General features: G+C 43.8%; 4 protein-coding genes across 17 annotated transcripts in view; 2 read left to right on the forward strand and 2 right to left on the reverse strand.

Annotated features, from left to right (window-relative positions):
• The first annotated feature begins 8,231 nt into the window (after positions 1-8,231).
• On the forward strand, positions 8,232-11,133 carry R-l (rudimentary-like). Its single transcript, XM_076824212.1, has 3 exons — positions 8,232-8,807; positions 8,872-9,355; positions 9,420-11,133. The coding sequence occupies exons 1-3, from the start codon at positions 8,667-8,669 to the stop codon at positions 10,208-10,210; spliced, it is 1,416 nt and encodes a 471-aa protein (XP_076680327.1). The 5' UTR covers positions 8,232-8,666; the 3' UTR covers positions 10,211-11,133.
• Positions 10,243-12,358, reverse strand: Nubp2 (NUBP iron-sulfur cluster assembly factor 2). The gene is made up of 5 exons (XM_076824217.1): positions 12,164-12,358; positions 12,013-12,101; positions 11,598-11,819; positions 11,131-11,284; positions 10,243-11,063 (listed from the first exon to the last, which is right to left on the reverse strand). Exons 1-5 carry the CDS (start codon positions 12,272-12,274, stop codon positions 10,857-10,859), a joined length of 783 nt encoding a protein of 260 aa, XP_076680332.1. The 5' UTR covers positions 12,275-12,358; the 3' UTR covers positions 10,243-10,856.
• Positions 11,979-15,302, forward strand: Ttc26 (tetratricopeptide repeat domain 26). Of its 2 annotated transcripts, XM_076824210.1 has the most exons (9): positions 11,979-12,118; positions 12,648-12,695; positions 12,823-12,918; positions 13,022-13,548; positions 13,826-14,075; positions 14,147-14,356; positions 14,418-14,724; positions 14,793-15,033; positions 15,101-15,302. In XM_076824210.1, exons 3-9 carry the CDS (start codon positions 12,916-12,918, stop codon positions 15,210-15,212), a joined length of 1,650 nt encoding a protein of 549 aa, XP_076680325.1. In that variant the 5' UTR covers positions 11,979-12,118; positions 12,648-12,695; positions 12,823-12,915; the 3' UTR covers positions 15,213-15,302. The 2 variants fall into 2 exon arrangements, with proteins under 2 accessions (XP_076680325.1, XP_076680326.1); XM_076824211.1 differs by lacking the exon at positions 12,823-12,918.
• Positions 15,303-15,363: 61 nt separating this feature from the next.
• The window catches only part of LOC143375266 (prominin-like protein), a 48,717-nt gene continuing 43,296 nt past the window's right edge, over positions 15,364-20,784 (reverse strand). For 8 of the 13 annotated variants that reach the window (XM_076824206.1, XM_076824202.1, XM_076824205.1 and 5 more), the window contains 2 exons: positions 19,171-19,284; positions 15,364-19,113 (listed from right to left, as the gene is read on the reverse strand). In XM_076824206.1, the coding sequence (XP_076680321.1) occupies positions 19,101-19,113; positions 19,171-19,284 (127 nt within the window). In that variant the 3' untranslated portion in view covers positions 15,364-19,100. Of the gene's footprint in view, positions 19,114-19,166; positions 19,285-19,311; positions 19,726-19,808; positions 19,866-20,784 lie in introns of those variants that run through there. The other 5 variants (XR_013086858.1, XR_013086857.1, XM_076824200.1 and 2 more) reach the window with 3 other exon arrangements.

The following is a 20,784-nucleotide window of genomic DNA, read 5'->3' on the forward strand; positions in this document are numbered from 1 at the left end:
ATTCTCTCTCCGAAGACGTTACTTAGTGCCACCTCTTTCGACGGCATGTTCTCCTGTTACAAAGCCCAATTTTGTGCATTCTGAAAATTTTTGCCAGATTTTGGCCCAGGTATCAGGAGAACATGAAGCGAAAAGAGGTATTCTGAATTTCAGCTTCAAAGGCATCCTCGATTCTCTCTCCGAAGACATTACTTAGTGCCACCTCTTTCGACATCATGTTCTCCTGTTACAAAGCCCAATTTTGTGCATTCGGAAAATTTTTGCCAGATTTTGGCCCAGGTATCAGGAGAACATGAAGCGGAGAGAGGTATTCTGAATTTCAGCTTCGAAGGCATCCTCGATTCTCTCTCCGAAGACATTACTTAGTGCCACCTCTTTCGACATCATCTTCTCCTGTTACAAAGCCCAATTTTGTGCATTCTGAAAATTTTTGCCAGATTTTGGCCCAGGTATTAGGAGAACATGAAGCGAAAAGAGGTATTCTGAATTTCAGCTTCGAAGGCATCCTCGATTCTCTCTCCGAAGACATTACTTAGTGCCACCTCTTTCGACATCATGTTCTCCTGTTACAAAGCCCAATTTTGTGCATTCTTAAAATTTTTGCCAGATTTTGGCCCAGGTATCAGGAGAACATGAAGCGAAAAGAGGTATTCTGAATTTCAGCTTCGAAGGCATCTTCGATTCTCTCTCCGAAGACGTTACTTAGTGCCACCTCTTTCGACATCATGTTCTCCTGTTACAAAGCCCAATTTTGTGCATTCGGAAAATTTTTGCCAGATTTTGGCCCAGGTATCAGGAGAACATGAAGCGGAGAGAGGTATTCTGAATTTCAGCTTCGAAGGCATCCTCGATTCTCTCTCCGAAGACATTACTTAGTGCCACCTCTTTCGACATCATCTTCTCCTGTTACAAAGCCCAATTTTGTGCATTCTGAAAATTTTTGCCAGATTTTGGCCCAGGTATTAGGAGAACATGAAGCGAAAAGAGGTATTCTGAATTTCAGCTTCGAAGGCATCCTCGATTCTCTCTCCGAAGACATTACTTAGTGCCACCTCTTTCGACATCATGTTCTCCTGTTACAAAGCCCAATTTTGTGCATTCTGAAAATTTTTGCCAGATTTTGGCCCAGGTATCAGGAGAACATGAAGCGAAAAGAGGTATTCTGAATTTCAGCTTCGAAGGCATCCTCGATTCTCTCTCCGAAGACATTACTTGGTGCCACCTCTTTTGACATCATGTTCTCCTGTTACAAAGCCCAATTTTGTGCATTCTGAAAATTTTTGCCAGATTTTGGCCCAGGTATCAGGAGAACATGAAGCGAAAAGAGGTATTCTGAATTTCAGCTTCGAAGGCATCTTCGATTCTCTCTCCGAAGACGTTACTTAGTGCCACCTCTTTCGACATCATGTTCTCCTGTTACAAAGCCCAATTTTGTGCATTCTTAAAATTTTTGCCAGATTTTGGCCCAGGTATCAGGAGAACATGAAGCGAAAAGAGGTATTCTGAATTTCAGCTTCGAAGGCATCTTCGATTCTCTCTCCGAAGACGTTACTTAGTGCCACCTCTTTCGACATCATGTTCTCCTGTTACAAAGCCCAATTTTGTGCATTCTTAAAATTTTTGCCAGATTTTGGCCCAGGTATCAGGAGAACATGAAGCGAAAAGAGGTATTCTGAATTTCAGCTTCGAAGGCATCTTCGATTCTCTCTCCGAAGACGTTACTTAGTGCCACCTCTTTCGACGGCATGTTCTCCTGTTACAAAGCCCAATTTTGTGCATTCTGAAAATTTTTGCCAGATTTTGGCCCAGGTATCAGGAGAACATGAAGCGAAAAGAGGTATTCTGAATTTCAGCTTCAAAGGCATCCTCGATTCTCTCTCCGAAGACATTACTTAGTGCCACCTCTTTCGACATCATGTTCTCCTGTTACAAAGCCCAATTTTGTGCATTCGGAAAATTTTTGCCAGATTTTGGCCCAGGTATCAGGAGAACATGAAGCGGAGAGAGGTATTCTGAATTTCAGCTTCGAAGGCATCCTCGATTCTCTCTCCGAAGACATTACTTAGTGCCACCTCTTTCGACATCATCTTCTCCTGTTACAAAGCCCAATTTTGTGCATTCTGAAAATTTTTGCCAGATTTTGGCCCAGGTATTAGGAGAACATGAAGCGAAAAGAGGTATTCTGAATTTCAGCTTCGAAGGCATCCTCGATTCTCTCTCCGAAGACATTACTTAGTGCCACCTCTTTCGACATCATGTTCTCCTGTTACAAAGCCCAATTTTGTGCATTCTTAAAATTTTTGCCAGATTTTGGCCCAGGTATCAGGAGAACATGAAGCGAAAAGAGGTATTCTGAATTTCAGCTTCGAAGGCATCTTCGATTCTCTCTCCGAAGACGTTACTTAGTGCCACCTCTTTCGACATCATGTTCTCCTGTTACAAAGCCCAATTTTGTGCATTCGGAAAATTTTTGCCAGATTTTGGCCCAGGTATCAGGAGAACATGAAGCGGAGAGAGGTATTCTGAATTTCAGCTTCGAAGGCATCCTCGATTCTCTCTCCGAAGACATTACTTAGTGCCACCTCTTTCGACATCATCTTCTCCTGTTACAAAGCCCAATTTTGTGCATTCTGAAAATTTTTGCCAGATTTTGGCCCAGGTATTAGGAGAACATGAAGCGAAAAGAGGTATTCTGAATTTCAGCTTCGAAGGCATCCTCGATTCTCTCTCCGAAGACATTACTTAGTGCCACCTCTTTCGACATCATGTTCTCCTGTTACAAAGCCCAATTTTGTGCATTCTGAAAATTTTTGCCAGATTTTGGCCCAGGTATCAGGAGAACATGAAGCGAAAAGAGGTATTCTGAATTTCAGCTTCGAAGGCATCCTCGATTCTCTCTCCGAAGACATTACTTGGTGCCACCTCTTTTGACATCATGTTCTCCTGTTACAAAGCCCAATTTTGTGCATTCTGAAAATTTTTGCCAGATTTTGGCCCAGGTATCAGGAGAACATGAAGCGAAAAGAGGTATTCTGAATTTCAGCTTCGAAGGCATCCTCGATTCTCTCTCCGAAGACATTACTTAGTGCCACCTCTTTCGACATCATGTTCTCCTGTTACAAAGCCCAATTTTGTGCATTCTGAAAATTTTTGCCAGATTTTGGCCCAGGTATCAGGAGAACATGAAGCGAAAAGAGGTATTCTGAATTTCAGCTTCGAAGGCATCCTCGATTCTCTCTCCGAAGACATTACTTAGTGCCACCTCTTTCGACATCATGTTCTCCTGTTACAAAGCCCAATTTTGTGCATTCTGAAAATTTTTGCCAGATTTTGGCCCAGGTATCAGGAGAACATGAAGCGAAAAGAGGTATTCTGAATTTCAGCTTCGAAGGCATCCTCGATTCTCTCTCCGAAGACATTACTTAGTGCCACCTCTTTCGACATCATGTTCTCCTGTTACAAAGCCCAATTTTGTGCATTCTGAAAATTTTTGCCAGATTTTGGCCCAGGTATCAGGAGAACATGAAGCGAAAAGAGGTATTGTGAATTTCAGCTTCGAAGGCATCCTCGATTCTCTCTCCGAAGACATTACTTAGTGCCACCTCTTTCGACATCATGTTCTCCTGTTACAAAGCCCAATTTTGTGCATTCTGAAAATTTTTGCCAGATTTTGGCCCAGGTATCAGGAGAACATGAAGCGGAGAGAGGTATTCTGAATTTCAGCTTCGAAAGCATCCTCGATTCTCTCTCCGAAGACATTACTTAGTGCCACCTCTTTCGACATCATGTTCTCCTGTTACAAAGCCCAATTTTGTGCATTCTGAAAATTTTTGCCAGATTTTGGCCCAGGTATCAGGAGAACATGAAGCGAAAAGAGGTATTCTGAATTTCAGCTTCGAAGGCATCCTCGATTCTCTCTCCGAAGACATTACTTAGTGCCACCTCTTTCGACATCATGTTCTCCTGTTACAAAGCCCAATTTTGTCCTTTCTGAAAATTTTGCCAGATTTTGGCCCAGGTATCAGGAGAACATGAAGCGAAAAGAGGTATTCTGAATTTCAGCTTCGAAGGCATCCTCGATTCTCTCTCCGAAGACATTACTTTGTGCCATCTCTTTCCACGTCAAAATTTTCTTCAATATCGACTTATTAACAAAGAAAATCTATGGTATTCTTAAGGAAATACCATAGATATTTGAAATTTGGATAGGAATATGTAAAAGGTATTTCTGAATAATAATACAGTTTGTTTCAAGTATCTTTCAATATATTTGCATTAAAGGCCTTTACAGTGTTACAATAAAGTATAAGGTATATAAAGTCACTATTTTCTTGTGATTACTATCAAGGTTTCCATCATTCCGTCGAAATATTCCGAAGTTAAAACCTGTAAGAAGAAAAATATTTTTAGTAACTTGACTTGTCTATTATTGAAAATGGGAGAAACGTTACAACATTTTGTCACGTATGAAAATATATTAGTACAGGGAATAATTTTATTATGCAACATGTTGATAGAATTTAGTCGTTTTAGATTTTATATGTTTCCGGTAAGATTTAATATTAATTCCTACCACTCGTAGCACTGTAATCTTATTGTAGAATCAGTCGGGAACGTTGGGTGCAGCACGAGCAGCGGCCAATTCTGCAACTACCTACTCTGAAATCTGTTGAAATGCTGTGCGTGTGTGCTTGTATATGTATGACATGTTTAGAGTTTAGAGTGTGCCGATGCGATGTAACTAATCTCACATACTGTAACTAGAGCGATTATTAATCGTGTATATTTCTGCTTTACAGGTAAGGAATTTTTACATAAAAGACGTTAAACCGGCTGCACTTTCGACTGTGTTCATTGATACGAAATTTGCACCAGATACTGCTTCAGCCGAATTACCCAGTTACACTTGTAACATTTCATTGTATTGCATTTCACTTATTTGAATAAATTGCAGCTAAGTGGTAAAAGAGTTTTTTTATTTAACGAGCACTACTTACTCCTTCCTATTCCAAATCACATATAAAAGACATGCTAAAAAGAACACCTAAAACGATCCTTCCACGCAGAGTGGTTTTAAAAATCTTCGCATTAATGCACTACTTTAAATATGCCATTCACTACTCTCAAACTCAATCGACTTTCGTTCAAGGCTTTTACTTCTCTTCAGAGACATTACTTTGCGCTACCTCTTTCCACGTCATGTTATCCTGTTACGAAGCCTGATTATAGAGATGTCTGAAAATTTTCGCCAGATTTTGGCCAATATATCAGGAGAACATGAAGTGGAAAGAGGTATACTAAATTTCAGCTTCAAAGGCATCGCCTTAAAGTTGCAAATAAGAGGCGCAGGCCTTTCAAGAGGCGTTCGAAAATTCTGCGCCACTTCTCGCTCTTTGATTTGCTCTCCGGAGACGTTACTTAGTGCCACCTCTTTCGACATCATGTTCTCCTGTTACAAAGCCCAATTTTGTGCATTCTGAAAATTTTTGCCAGATTTTGGCCCAGGTATCAGGAGAACATGAAGCGAAAAGAGGTATTCTGAATTTCAGCTTCGAAGGCATCCTCGATTCTCTCTCCGAAGACGTTACTTAGTGCCACCTCTTTCGACGGCATGTTCTCCTGTTACGAAGCCCAATTTTGTGCATTCTGAAAATTTTTGCCAGATTTTGGCCCAGGTATCAGGAGAACATGAAGCGAAAAGAGGTATTCTGAATTTCAGCTTCGAAGGCATCTCCGATTCTCTCTCCGAAGACGTTACTTAGTGCCACCTCTTTCGACGGCATGTTCTCCTGTTACAAAGCCCAATTTTGTGCATTCTGAAAATTTTTGCCAGATTTTGGCCCAGGTATCAGGAGAACATGAAGCGAAAAGAGGTATTCTGAATTTCAGCTTCGAAGGCATCCTCGATTCTCTCTCCGAAGACATTACTTAGTGCCACCTCCTTCGACATCATGTTCTCCTGTTACAAAGCCCAATTTTGTGCATTCTGAAAATTTTTGCCAGATTTTGGCCCAGGTATCAGGAGAACATGAAGCGAAAAGAGGTATTCTGAATTTCAGCTTCGAAGGCATCTCCGATTCTCTCTCCGAAGACGTTACTTAGTGCCACCTCTTTCGACGGCATGTTCTCCTGTTACAAAGCCCAATTTTGTGCATTCTGAAAATTTTTGCCAGATTTTGGCCCAGGTATCAGGAGAACATGAAGCGAAAAGAGGTATTCTGAATTTCAGCTTCGAAGGCATCCTCGATTCTCTCTCAGAAGACATTACTTAGTGCCACCTCCTTCGACATCATGTTCTCCTGTTACAAAGCCCAATTTTGTGCATTCTGAAAATTTTTGCCAGATTTTGGCCCAGGTATCAGGAGAACATGAAGCGAAAAGAGGTATTCTGAATTTCAGCTTCGAAGGCATCTCCGATTCTCTCTCCGAAGACGTTACTTAGTGCCACCTCTTTCGACGGCATGTTCTCCTGTTACAAAGCCCAATTTTGTGCATTCTGAAAATTTTTGCCAGATTTTGGCCCAGGTATCAGGAGAACATGAAGCGGAGAGAGGTATTCTGAATTTCAGCTTCGAAGGCATCTTCGATTCTCTCTCCGAAGACATTACTTAGTGCCACCTCTTTCGACATCATGTTCTCCTGTTACAAAGCCCAATTTTGTGCATTCTGAAAATTTTTGCCAGATTTTGGCCCAGGTATCAGGAGAACATGAAGCGGAGAGAGGTATTCTGAATTTCAGCTTCGAAGGCATCTCCGATTCTCTCTCCGAAGACGTTACTTAGTGCCACCTCTTTCGACGGCATGTTCTCCTGTTACAAAGCCCAATTTTGTGCATTCTGAAAATTTTTGCCAGATTTTGGCCCAGGTATCAGGAGAACATGAAGCGAAAAGAGGTATTCTGAATTTCAGCTTCGAAGGCATCCTCGATTCTCTCTCAGAAGACATTACTTAGTGCCACCTCCTTCGACATCATGTTCTCCTGTTACAAAGCCCAATTTTGTGCATTCTGAAAATTTTTGCCAGATTTTGGCCCAGGTATCAGGAGAACATGAAGCGAAAAGAGGTATTCTGAATTTCAGCTTCGAAGGCATCTCCGATTCTCTCTCCGAAGACGTTACTTAGTGCCACCTCTTTCGACGGCATGTTCTCCTGTTACAAAGCCCAATTTTGTGCATTCTGAAAATTTTTGCCAGATTTTGGCCCAGGTATCAGGAGAACATGAAGCGAAAAGAGGTATTCTGAATTTCAGCTTCGAAGGCATCGCCTTAAAGTTGCAAATAAGTGGCGCTCCATAATTCTGCGTCTCTTCGTTAAACAGTCACTGTCTCGAAACATCTGCGCCACTTCTCGCTCTTTGATTTGCTCTCCGGAGACGTTACTGGATGAAAATAGTCTTGGAAAAATGTAATAAATAAAAAAATTTTAAAGTCTTCCTATATCTACCACGAATTACTTTTTTATTCCTGTTACTTTAAAAATAAATATAATATTGAAGTGAGATTATTTCCAGTATTATTCTTTTCATTCATTTTTATATAATATCATTCAGTATAGTATGTCCTCCTCTGTACTTGGTTACAATAGCATGTCCAACTTCCAAGCATTATTGTCAAGTTATTATTATAATTTTGCAGATTCTAACTTATACTACTAATTACATACTTTCAGTGATACCTATATTACAATAATGCAAAAAGTATTTATGTAATTATAAAGTACCATTGAATGTTTGAACCTGTTTTTCTCATAAACGCTAAAAGTGGACATACAATATGTGTGCACTAATTGTAAGCCATCGATGTACAATAGGAAATTTTTTTTTAATGTAGGTTAGTCCGTTGTTGTTCTAACTGCCTGAATTACTATGCCATAAATACGACAGCGATTTCAAGTAATGTATATGTAACAATAAAAACGTTAATTTAGTAAATATATACAATTCCCAGCAGTTCCTATGTCAATGTATGCCTAAAATGAATATAACCACAACCTACAACCGTCCGAAAATGCATACATTGACTCCATCATGCTTTTATTGTGGCTATTATTACATATCAACACAATCTCGTTGAACCATGAGCAGAGCGCTCCGCATTGAACCTTCCTCTTTCGAATGAGACCTCGCCCAGCCCCAAATCTGCTCATATAAGGACGAAAAACGAAAAATCCCGAACCCATGTTTCGGGCCAGATTGTGTCGGTATACAGCGCGCTGCATTACCCGTGTCTACCCCCTTAAGTCGGTGCAGCTGAATATCGCTCCCATCTTAATATAATAATAATACATTGAGTACGAGTATGAAGAAGCATTTTTCTAGCAGTCAGTTTAGCTTCGGAAATTCTATAAACGACACGAAAACGGTGGGCGCGCCTAAGAACATCGCTGTGCGTGCGCATACAGTTCCAGATCATTGGGATGATGCAAGGGATGCACGTGTCGCCGTGTATCTTGATTGGTTTAGATTGTTTTTAGATTTTTAGATTAAACATAATTCTTTCATGCCTATCATCAATATATTTTCATATTAATTTGCACTAAGGATCTTTCGAAAGTGTAGTTCAAAATAAAAAGCACTGTATTAACGACTAACCTTGCTTATTGAAGGCTTAGCTTGTGCTTTTTGTATTAAAACATCTACATAAACCGAATTAAAATATTTAAACACCATGGACAAGGAATTGAAAGAATTGGCTATTGCGCTTTACGACATCGACGCAGTGAAATTTGGAGAATTTGTGACCAAAGTCGGTCTAAAAACTCCTGTGTATTTCGATTTACGAGTAATAATCTCGCACCCGAAAATAATGGTAAAGTTTCATGTTATATTACTCTGATTTATACATTTTATATTTACTTTCATACCTGTTACAGGCACGTTTGGCTAAAACCCTATGGAAATTTTCGGAAGACACCTTGGGTGTATCACAGATTTGTGGTGTTCCTTACACGGCGTTACCACTGGCCACTTTGATCTCTGTCGACTCAAACATGCCTATGTTGATCAAGAGAAAGGAAACAAAAGCGTATGGCACGAAGAAGATGATAGAGGGAAAATTTAAGCCAGGAGAGAATTGCGTGATTATCGAGGACGTGGTTACAAGTGGTAGCAGTATCATAGAAACAGTACACACTTTGAGGAAAGAAGGTCTGCAAGTGACAGATACATTTGTGGTGGTAGACAGAGAACAGGGCGGCAAGAAGAATATCGAGAGCCACGGACTTACAATGAGAAGCTTATACACAGTCACTAGACTCATGGCGTATCTCCTAGAAGCTAACAAAATCACACCGAAAGTCGTGAAAGAAGTGGCAGACTACTTGCTGAAATCTCAGGCACCTATTATTTCTGCTCAAGGTAATGGATCTCCGGCGCTGATAAATCAATTTCATAGCAAAGTAGCTTAAATTCCTTACCTTAGTTTCAGACAAACGATTGAAGACTCCATTCTATGTAAGAGCGACGGAGACTAACAACCCCGTCGCCTCTAAGCTTTTCAAATTGATGGAGGCGAAACAATCGACCCTGTGTCTAGCAGCAGACCTGACGAAAGCTGATGCGATCTTAGAGCTAGCCGACTTGACGGGACCGCACATCGTGGTGCTCAAGACACACATAGACATCGTCGAAGATTTTACTGCTGATTTTGTAAAACGTTTGAAGGAATTAGCTAAGCGGCACGACTTTCTGCTGATGGAAGACAGAAAGTTCGCCGATATCGGGAACACGGTATCATCGCAATATCGAAAAGGCATTTACAAGATAGTGGAATGGGCGGATATTGTTACCGTGCATGCTGTCGCTGGCCAGAGTATCGTAGACGGTTTGAAAAGCGGCTTGGAACGTGTTACCGAACCCCGCGGGATTTTCGTACTAGCCGAAATGTCTTCCAAGGGAGCTTTGACTAACGGCGATTACGTGGAGAGCGCGGTGTCGATCGCGCAAGGATCGGATATGGTGGCTGGTATCGTTTGCCAGTCGAATATATTCTCGAATCCAGGGCTTGTTCAATTAACGCCCGGAGTGAAACTGTCGAAAGGCACCGACGAGTTAGGGCAGCAATACAACACTCCGGAGTCTGTTGTAAATTCTGGAGCGGATTTAGCCGTAGTCGGCAGAGGTATCACCGAGGCGCAAGACAAATTAGCTGCCACGCTGGAATATAAGAAGGAACTGTGGGTGGCTTACATGAAACGAACAGTATTGAATTAACGGTTGTAATAATTTTGTAATGTGTCTAAAACTAGCAGGAAAAAATATATATATATATTTTTTTATACTTTCGTTGGAATACATAGGTAACGGATAAAAAAATTTGTAAATTACGTAAAAAGGAATTTTGGAAAGACTGTAAATAGAAGAACGTTTAAATGTACAAAGTTCTCGATGTATGTACATTACGCAACAGCACACTGATATCTATTCACACTTTTGTACAAAAATTATAAGACGTACGCGCGTGCTCAAATTAATGCTGATAAAATAACATTAAACGTACATTTGTTGTGTGTTGTATTTCTTGTGAAATGCAAAGATTCGATCTTCGTACCTTGCGTAAATGCTGCCGTGCAGAAACCGTTGCATTTATATTTGTACACTCTATCCATTCTGTAACAAGCGATTACACTAGCCCTTTGCGATCCTATAAATTCACTGTTTACAATAAAAGTATTTGGAAGTAGATGCAGATATATTTTCCACAAGAAAGTGCTTCCTTTCAAATTAATTTATCTATTACCTCACCCATTACAGAATAGAAAAAATGCACTGGCTCGCAAAGGGCTAAAGTGAATTTTAAGATCACAAGCAGGTACTCCGTTACGCTGAAAATTACATTGGCGCGATAGAATACTAATTCTTATGCTTCCTTGCTCTTTGTAACTTCTTCGACTAGTTTTCGAAACACCTGAGCCACCTGGCTATCTGGTAATGACACCAGAACACTTTGCCCCGTTCCTGCCAGCTTACCAACCTGCGGGTCTATAGGCACTTTTGCCAGGAATGGTACTTTTACCATTTTCGAAAGCGCTATTCCACCACCCGCGGAGAATATATTCGTACATTCCTGAAATTGTTATTCTTTGTACGGAAAATAAAAGGTTTACCTTGAAAAATAAAGCAGATTTACTAACCGAGCACGATGGACAGACGAAACCACTCATATTCTCAATAATGCCGAATATATGAATACCAGTTTTTCTACAGAATGTTACCTCCCTTAAAACATCATCCACCGAGACTGCTTGCGGAGTGGTTACTATAAGCGCACCGTCGCATTTAGCATTTCTATAGAATATAACGTCACATTATTAATGAAAATTACTAATATTAACTATCATTGTGCGGGGATGACATTTGCGATATCTTTGCTTGTAGTATGCGTTCAAGCGAGACACATGTGCTTATCAATCTTATGACCAGCCGCTTATCTATCTACAGTGACGCTCTGTGCGGACATCACATGATCCTTAATCACAGTCACATGCGAACAGCCGAAGCCACATGACACTACACCTCTCCGTTACAACCGATGTCACAAACATACATGCAGAATGAGAAACGAGTGAGAAAAAGATCTATAAACACAGACTCGTACTACCTTAAATTTTCCATCACTGTGATGTGTTCGTCCGAGGTTCCCGGAGGTGTATCAATAATCAAATAATCAATATCTTGCCATACAACGTCAGTTAAGAATTGCTTAATCATGCCAGTTTTCTTCGGACCTCTCCAAACAATGCTGTTGTCTTGATTTTTTAATAAAAACCCTATGGACATGACAGCTAGCCTTTGCTCCTTGTCTGCGAATACTGGCACCCATCTACAATATCCAAAAACCGACAATAATAAAAAAGAATGCGATCGCAACTGAATCTAACACTTGTTCAATCAAGGAACCAGTTATCGCAATTATAATGAATAAAGATCGAGGAACAGAAACCGAGTATCTTCCATAAAAATTTGGAAGATCTTTTCGTAGGTGAGAAATTTTTTATCGAAATTGTTTCAAGTACCCTTCGGGGGATTGATGGACATCTCTGTCTTCTAAATTTAACAGATAAGGCACACTCGGTCCGCAAAGATCGACGTCCAGTAAACCAACCTGCAACAGTTTGACATGTAAGCAACGTAACCTAAAAAATCATAAGCCACTCGAGAACTTACTCGAAATCCCGACTCTTTGAGCGCGAGGGCTAATTGTGTGCTGATCGTTGATTTCCCAACGCCGCCTTTACCAGATAAAACTAACAGAACGTGCTTGACACCTTCCAACATTACGAAAAAGAAATGCGAAAGACACTACCGGCGAAGTAACCTCAACGACGGTCGGTCGCGCACTGACTGCTCTGAGAGCAGTGCTCTCCGCGTAGAAGCGAAGCATTTCCATATTGTCTATCGAGGGTAAACTTCGCGAAAACTTTTCGAGCGCGCACCGCTTCGACCGGAAATTCCTTTCGAATTTGCATAAATTAGCGCGCGATAAATTTCCTAATTTCTCAACCGCTCAACAACATATTTGCTGTTCTGCAGTGCTTAATATATAATAATAACTGCATGGTAACGCGACTATTTTGCAATATTAATATTTAACTCTTCGTACACGCGAATACTGATGCTGAAAAGAAATGAACGTGTAATGTTGCTTTAGACGGAGAAGTTTGAATTTTACCGCCACTGAACTGACATCTACGTATAGGTAAGTATATTAGAATTTAAATTGAAATTATTAGATCTATAATTCGAATTCCCGTAGATTCTATTTTACGGAGTAAAAGTACTTACTGGTTTTTAATGGTAGTTTTCGTTAACAATTAATATTTTAGCACGAACGTAGCGCTATTATAGGCGTCGTGTTTCCATGTAGTCACTCGTGGCAATCAATAGGCTCATGTATCTATTAGCAACAGTGACTAAAAATGGTAAACATTGCATTGCGCGCCGTATTTCCTTTTTTGTTTTCAAATACCTTTCCTCTGTGTCGAAGAAACTAATTTCTAGTTTTATTTGCACTCCTTGCGCTAGATATTGTCAAGAGCTAAGCCAGCCTCTTCCGAAGGAGTGAAAAGGTCTGCGTCAGACAAAAAGATCCCTAAGCTAGAGGAGTTCCTGGAGAAGCGCGACTATACTGGCGCTTTAACGCTTCTCGAGTTCAACAATAGTTCCGAGAATAGTTTAGATTCCGAGCTATGGATGGGCTACTGCTCCTTCCACCTAGGAGACTACAAGCGTGCAGCCACGATCTACGAGAGCTTGAGGAAGAGGGAACCAGCACTGCCAGACTTGCCAGCGAACTTGGCGTGTTGCTATTTTTATCTTGGAATGTACCCTGAGTCGCAGAAGATGCTGGAGGCTGCTCCGGACAGTAAATTGAAGAACAGGCTCTTGTTCCACTTAGCACTGAAAATGAGCAACGAGTCAAAGTTGACGGAGTACCATCAAATGCTGCAGGATGTCGTAGAAGATCAGCTTAGTTTGGCGTCTATACATTACCTCAGGGCCCACTACCAAGAGGCTATCGACGTTTACAAAAAGATTCTCCTAGAAAACAGGTCTCTATGAAACTGTCTTTGTATCGTTTGTTAAGCCGTAGGAATTTTTAGAGTCTAATGGGAATGCTTGCTTAGGGATTTAGACAGCGACAGTGATATAAGTAGTGTCGAAGGGAGCACTAGGATTAATAGAAGTTCTGACGTGTACTTGATTAAAGAGCTAAAAGATTCCAGGTACCCTATCCCTTCCTTATCCTTTCTCCCACGATTTCCAAATTCCTGATAACAACGCACTGGCATCTACCTTTCCAGTCTCACTCATTGCGATCTTTTACAGGGAGTACTTCGCATTAAACGTATATGTTGCCTTGTGTTACTACAAGCTGGACTACTACGACGTAGCTCAAGAAGTTCTGCAAGTTTACCTGCAGAAGTATCCTGACAGCGCCATTGCGATCAATTTGAAAGCATGCAATCATTTTCGCTTGTACAATGGCTCTGCCGCGGAGAATGAAATGAAACAGCTGGTGGAGAAAATGTCCAACTCTTTCAGCTTCAGCCACGACATTATACGCCATAATACTGTTGTGCGTAACGTTATTAACATTCATACAAGTCGCATGATTTCCTCGGTTAACAATGAAGATCGGTGTTCTAGGTATTCAAAGCCGGAGAGGGTGCGCTGCAAATTCTGCCGAAATTGGTGGACGTTATACCGGAAGCCAGGCTTAATTTAGTAATATACTACTTAAAGCAAGACGACGTGGCGGAGGCGTTCGAATTAATCAAGGACCTCGAGCCAGCTGTCCCACAGGAATACATTTTGAAGGGGATAGTTAACGCGGTGATGGGGCAAGAAACTAATTCCGTAAGCGTCTAATCAAGTCGAGAAGCTAAAGGCTCGTTAATATAATTATTGTCGCTTTCAGCGAGATAACGTGAAAACAGCCCAGCAATACTTTCAATTAGTGGGCTCCTCCGCATCAGAATGCGACACCATACCTGGCAGGCAATGCATGGCCTCCTGTTTCTTCCTCTACCGCCAGTTCGAGGAAGTCCTAGTGTACCTGAACTCAATCAAGACCTACTTCTCCAACGAAGACAGCTTCAACTTCAACTATGCCCAGGCACAAGCCGCAGCGGGTTACTTCAAAGAGGCGGAAGAGGCCTTCCTGACTATACGGAATGAGAAATATAAAAATGATTACATTTACATTAGTCTCCTAGCACATTGCTGTAAGCTCCACGTCATTTTGCGTCTGCACAAAGTAATCAGCGATATACTGAGCTTTTCTTTGCCCAAGATATCATGAACAAGAAGTCTCAGCTGGCCTGGGACTTGTACCTAAAAATGGACACGTCGCCGGAGTCCTTCAATTTCCTGCAGTTGATCGCGAACGATTGTTACAAAGTCGGCGAATTCTGGTACGCAGCGAAGGCGTTCGATATGCTGGAACGCATGGATCCCAGTCCAGAGAATTGGGAAGGGAAGCGGGGCGCCTGTTGCGGCACGTTCCAGTACATCGTAGCTGAGAAGCAGCCGAAGTAAGTTTCTCCGTTTCCTAATCCCATTTGCCATTCGACTTTACTCAGCGCGACTGCTTCCTTTCAGAGAGCTTCTGGCAGACGTGATACAGCTTCTTAAGAACACAATGAACTCACAAGTGGAGCAGATTATACGAGTGATGCGGAAATGGGGTAAAGATAACAGGATAACTTGCTGATAGGACCCTTCTGCCCGCGTGTGCGGCCTTATTCTTTACTGTAAGCGAGCACGGAACGTTAATGTATTTTCCTACGCACAATAAAGATTGTTTGCGCGAAATCAAAGGCACGGTGCGAAGTTGTTTATGGCGGAGACACCAGCGCACGGCGTTGATGATTTAATATAAAATAGATATATTTAAACTGTGATACACTCATTTTATAATAATATAATAATAATATTAATAATAATCATCGTAATAGCAATAATAATTAATTTTAACAAACACAATCGGTGAGTCGTAAAAACACCATAGTCGATGGCATACACCACACTCGCATACTTGCACGTCGCCGATCAATAATATAATTCGACATTCTTCAGAACGGAATTGCGTTCCCGGTAGATCGCGGGGAGACGACAGCCCTCGGCCTTTTCCCCGCGACCCGCCAAGAACTGTTCCGATGGAATGGCCTGCTGAAGTTCAGCGAAAGAAACGAAGAAGAACACTCAGGCCCGAACGCCACGGGCGTCCCGAAGATTGAGCAGACAAGAGAATGTAAGGAAATTCTCGAATGATTACTCCTCGAAACTACAAATCCCTCTACATCGAAACCGTTTGGAACTCGTGGCGGCCACCCGCCCACAGTCGACATCGTTCAAATATAAAACGTCCCGAGATTCGTCAGGGTTCCGCCACAGCGGGCCTTCTGAAAGTCGAAGGGTTGAACATTCGGATGGGATTACTCGAAAAAGTGGCAAAGGACTCTGACCACACTTTGGTGCACCTTTAGTAAAAATTTGTTAGGTAGGGTACCAGAACTATGACAAACGGTCGTCAGCTCTGTGAAAAGGGAGAAGGTGGAATGAAGCGTCAGCGATCATTTCGTGACCGTGGGCGGGTAAGCCGAACCACGAGTGTCGGAGAAGTCTCGTGTCTCGGCGAGAAGGATGTCCCTTCTTCCGAGCAGTCGACAGTCCACGCGTCCTTACATTTTACACGAACGCGTCTCTGAACGCAGAGAAGGAGTGCCTAGGGTACACCGAATAATTCGCAACGCTTTCGATATAAAAATAGCACCAGAAGATAATGGGGGTATCGCGGCGGCCTTCCAGTGGCACACGAAATTTCGATCTCCGTCGATGCGTTACGCGGCACGCTTCAACGCGAACTTTCTAAATTTCCACGCGGCACTCGTTCTCCGACTTGTAGGTACATATATGTACTTAGCGAGACGCAGCTAATATAGTCCACCGGATAAAATAGCTGTATGAATCCACACGTTTGATTATTACGTTCCCGTAGCTTCTTCTCTTTCTTCTTGATACGGAACAGATAGACAGAGAGAGAGAGTCAGAGAGAGAGAAAGAAAAATAGAAAGCATCGTGGTTCCTCGGTCTCCATGCATACGATGACGATGATATCTGTGTCCGTCGAACGTCGACGATTTAACGCTAAAAACGTAGCTTAACTTTCCACTATTGCTAAACGTATATGTAAATACGGTAATCGTTCTCTCCTCTCGCAAAACGTCCGTCTCCCAAAGTCTTTTCACATCTTATCGGGCAGTCATTCATCGGTACTGTTTCCCTTGCACGCGATCCTCACTTACTCCCACCTATCGTCCTTCAACCTCCCGTATCTCCTTAAAAGCAAAGGGCGCTAATGATTTTGTGCTCCCACATTTCTCGCGTCTCGATACGATTCGAGGAAAGCACTCTTCTCTTCTTTTTTTGCGGGTTTTTCACTCGTTTCTTTTTATTTCTTTTTTTTTTTTTGGCAATCTGCCACCGGCCGACCAAGGACCAGCAGCATGGGCGGCGTTATCTACCGTACAATGTTAACGTTAAAACTTGCTGCTCGCGCGGCAACGACTGTCTGCAACGGGTTCTCTAAGGGAATGCAACATCCTCGAGTCTTCACAGGGCGCGGCAGTTCCTCGTTGGAGCTCGGCTTCCATGGCAGCGCGTGAAACTTGCGTTTCGGTCGGGAAACTTCAGACTCACCAAGCGAGATTTCTGCGGACTCGTACGAGGCTCTTAAAGAAAACCAGAGCTCCGAGCACTATCTAGTCCCTTTGCAGTCCTCCGCGAAGAGCGAGCTTGTGCATTGCGAGCCTACGAAGACCGCAAAGAGCAGACCTTTCACTTGGAGGAGTCCGATCGTCCCCTGAACAGTGTCTAGCTTCAGACAAACGGGTCTAATCGAAGCGAAGCTACATCTCCATCGACGGAGAAGACAAATCCGTCGCTGGGCGTCGAGGTAGCGCACGCGAGCGGACGTTGCACCCGCCTGTCGAGATGTCCGCGCGTCGCGTAGACCAAGCAATAGCGCGTACAACTGCTATGCGACGCGGGGACAACCCTCTCGGGAGCTTAGATCGGTAAATTACACGGTAAAGTTAATAGTAAGAAAAACGTCTACTTAAAGAACCATGTACATAGAGTATTCTGAGGCGACGACCTCGCAGAGAAGCTAGCTTCCACGTTCGGAGGGCCAGCGCGGCACCCTCCGCGTCTACGAGAGCGGAAGCCAGCTTCGAGGATTCTCTTGCCCCGTTACGAATGATCGAGCGAGGTCGCGGACGGTGAGCCGCGGCGCTCGAAACCGGCACGGTGTACGCTCGAGCGCCACGGGCCACGGCGAAGAGAACGTCGTTTGGCATTTAAATATGGCGTTGTTCGGTGCTCCAGATTGCGAAGCGTCGTTCGGCGAGCCGCGCGCTCGCTCGAGGAACGTCTGCGCGTGTCTCTATCAGGAGTTGTGCGACCGACGGGCCCGAAACCGTCCTCGATGCTTCGCGCGTCTAACCGAACGCAACGCGACTCGTTCAAGGCGGCAGTGTCGTTTCGAGCGAACAGAATCCCAGGAAGGAGCTCGCTTAATAACGGGACTTACAGCTAACGCTCCATCGTCCACGATGCGCAGCCATACGAAGCACCGAGCTACGCGATGCGGCGCGGGTTTCGATACCGGTCGGTCGCACGCATGCTCCCGCGGCGACGGCTAAATGACGTCTCGGCGCGAAAGGGGTCGTTCGTCGTCGTCGTTATTCTGTGCAATCGTCATTGCTCCGGTAGGCAGTTCGCGTAAAAAGACAGTGAATAGAGGGGCAATTGAATAAGACACAAGCGGCTGAATGTACACACGCGTTCGCTAATTTACGAACGTACGGTTCCCGGTCCCGTTCGGTTGGAAAATAGAAGGGCGAACGCCAGCGGTTGGATAAGGGAGGCACGGCAATGAACTTTCATTAATACTGGCTAATGCAGACGATGATTTCAATCCTCTGTGTCTTAGGAACTAAACGACAAAGGTGAACCGAGAGTCTCTTTGAAAGAACGATCCATCCTTCTTCGAGGGTTGCCAGTCGAGCCTTCGCGTCGACGACCACGGGGGGCGGGGGGTTGTCGCGGATCGTTCCGGGAAGAAGGATTAAATGCCGAAGAAAAGCAATAATAGGGGGGTCAGTCGTGTAAGGAGAATCGATTGTCCAACGATTAACGCGTGACCCGTTCGTCTCGCGATTTAAAAGAGCCATACGTTAACGAAAGGGAAAAGGAGACGTCGAGGCTCTCGCGGTACGCACGGACGTCTAAGTAATACTAAAATAAGGGGAAAGAAACGAAGAAACAAAAGACAGGATCGCACGCATAGATCACACTAGTTGCGGCTCGCTGGGGGATCCATTTAGCCTACCTCAGTCTGTATGAAAGTTGGTCTGTAATTGATCTCGCCGTTCGCACGGTCCGTGGCACGCTCGGCGGGGAACGCCGCAGTCTAAACGTAGTCTCGCTTGCATCCGGACTTCTCTTTCCTTTTCAGCGTCCTTCTGTAACTGCGGGTGAGACTGTGGGTAGCGACGTTACTCAGCGCTACCTTCGTGCATGCCACGGCACTTGTTTCCTAATTTCTGTCCCTGAAAAGCGACGTGTCAGTGATCGTGCACAGGCTGAACATCGCGCCGGAGACTCACCCTGGCCCGGGATAGTAGTAAGGAGGCGGTCGTTCGTACTCCGTGCTCAGCGGCGGAGGAGCTGCAGCGGCTGGTTGGTACCTGGGAGGACCGCCGTTAGGGAAGTCCCAGTTTCTGTAACCGAGATCGGTATCGTTAATCGCGGCGGGACGACGGGATCGTCGACACCCTCGCGCGCTACCTCCTCGCCAGGCGTGTCCAGAAAGGAACGAAACAAAGGAAACATAAGAAGAATAAATTGTCTCGAGCATCCAAGTGTCTCTTTTTTTTTTTTGCGACAGCCTTATAGCGAACAAACGAACGACGAAGCTGCTTGAAGCGAGAACAAAGTAAACGCCTGTATTGGTGGCTTCCTTTTTTTTTTTTTATCGGAAAAAGAAGGTGACTCGAACACGGGACTCGAACATGCTCGCCCGCGAGGATTCTGGCGCCGTCCGTTGTAGAGACCGAGCGTAGTGGCGGCGTGTAGGTGGGCGGCAATTCTGCGCCGATCGGAGAGCCCGTTTCCTCTTTCGCAAGCAACAGCTCTAGCGGAAGCTACCTCGGCCTGAGACGCTAACGAGTCCGAACGTAAAAGAAATAAAGGAACCAAAGATGTACGGGGACACATTTGATAAGAATGTGTCTTTGCGACTTACGTGCAGAGGCGTATCGAGAGACGCGGGAAGTTGCCCCCCCGCAAGGTTCCCACTCACCTGGAAATAACCGGGAAAAAAAGCGTGACCAACGGGGTTGCATGAGTTTTACGGATGGGATCAAGAGTAACGCAATGGTATTCGACGGTAATGCACACCCTGGACTCTCTACGAGCACGCTGGGAGATACGAGCCTCGCTAGTCAATGAAACATGCTCCAATTCTGTACAGTCACTCCGGCAGGCGAACAGTGCCATTAAGTGGAGCCGAGATTCACCAAAGTTTGCTTAAAAACGACGGAACGTAAGATGAAAACGAACGACAAGCTGAAAATTCTGCAGCGTGTCGAGCGGGTCCAGCAGGTGACTTAACGAAGGTGAACACCCGACGGTGATCGTTTCGAATACATGCAAGCACCTGTCCACCTGCTTGACTCCCTCAAGATATTGCGAAAACTCAGCCAGATTTATTACGAGCAGACACGTATCTCTTCTATGGTTGCTAACGGAGAAATGTTTCTCCACGAACTGGTCGGTTTTAAACCAACGAAGGTGGCGAACGTTTGGCTATTTCTGTTTATCGTGAATTTACACGTTGGAAATGTAGAAGAGATACATGCTCAGCGATTGAAATGCAACAGGGTTCGAGTATCGTTCGCAAGAGACATCGAGTACTTACAAGGGTGTCATCGAACCGCCCAATTGCTCGCATCAGGTTCGTTTTACGGAACGCCGATTCGCCTAATTACCGGTCGAACTCCGTGTAAGCGTCTGGCTACGAAATTATCACGAAAGAAGCGAAGAGTACATTGAACTTGATCCCATCCACGATTAAGTTCAGCGTGTCAGAGGCTCGCAGGAGCGGAACACAGAAAAAAGAAGATCGCGCGATGAGTGGGAACCCTGCTCACCGACGAAAGGGAAACGAAAAGGAACGAAAGAAGGTGAACTGATTGTGATAAAGGTCAGGCCCCGCGCGA

Source organism: Andrena cerasifolii, chromosome 12 (assembly GCF_050908995.1).
Source record: "Andrena cerasifolii isolate SP2316 chromosome 12, iyAndCera1_principal, whole genome shotgun sequence".
Lineage (NCBI taxonomy): Eukaryota > Metazoa > Arthropoda > Insecta > Hymenoptera > Andrenidae > Andrena > Andrena cerasifolii.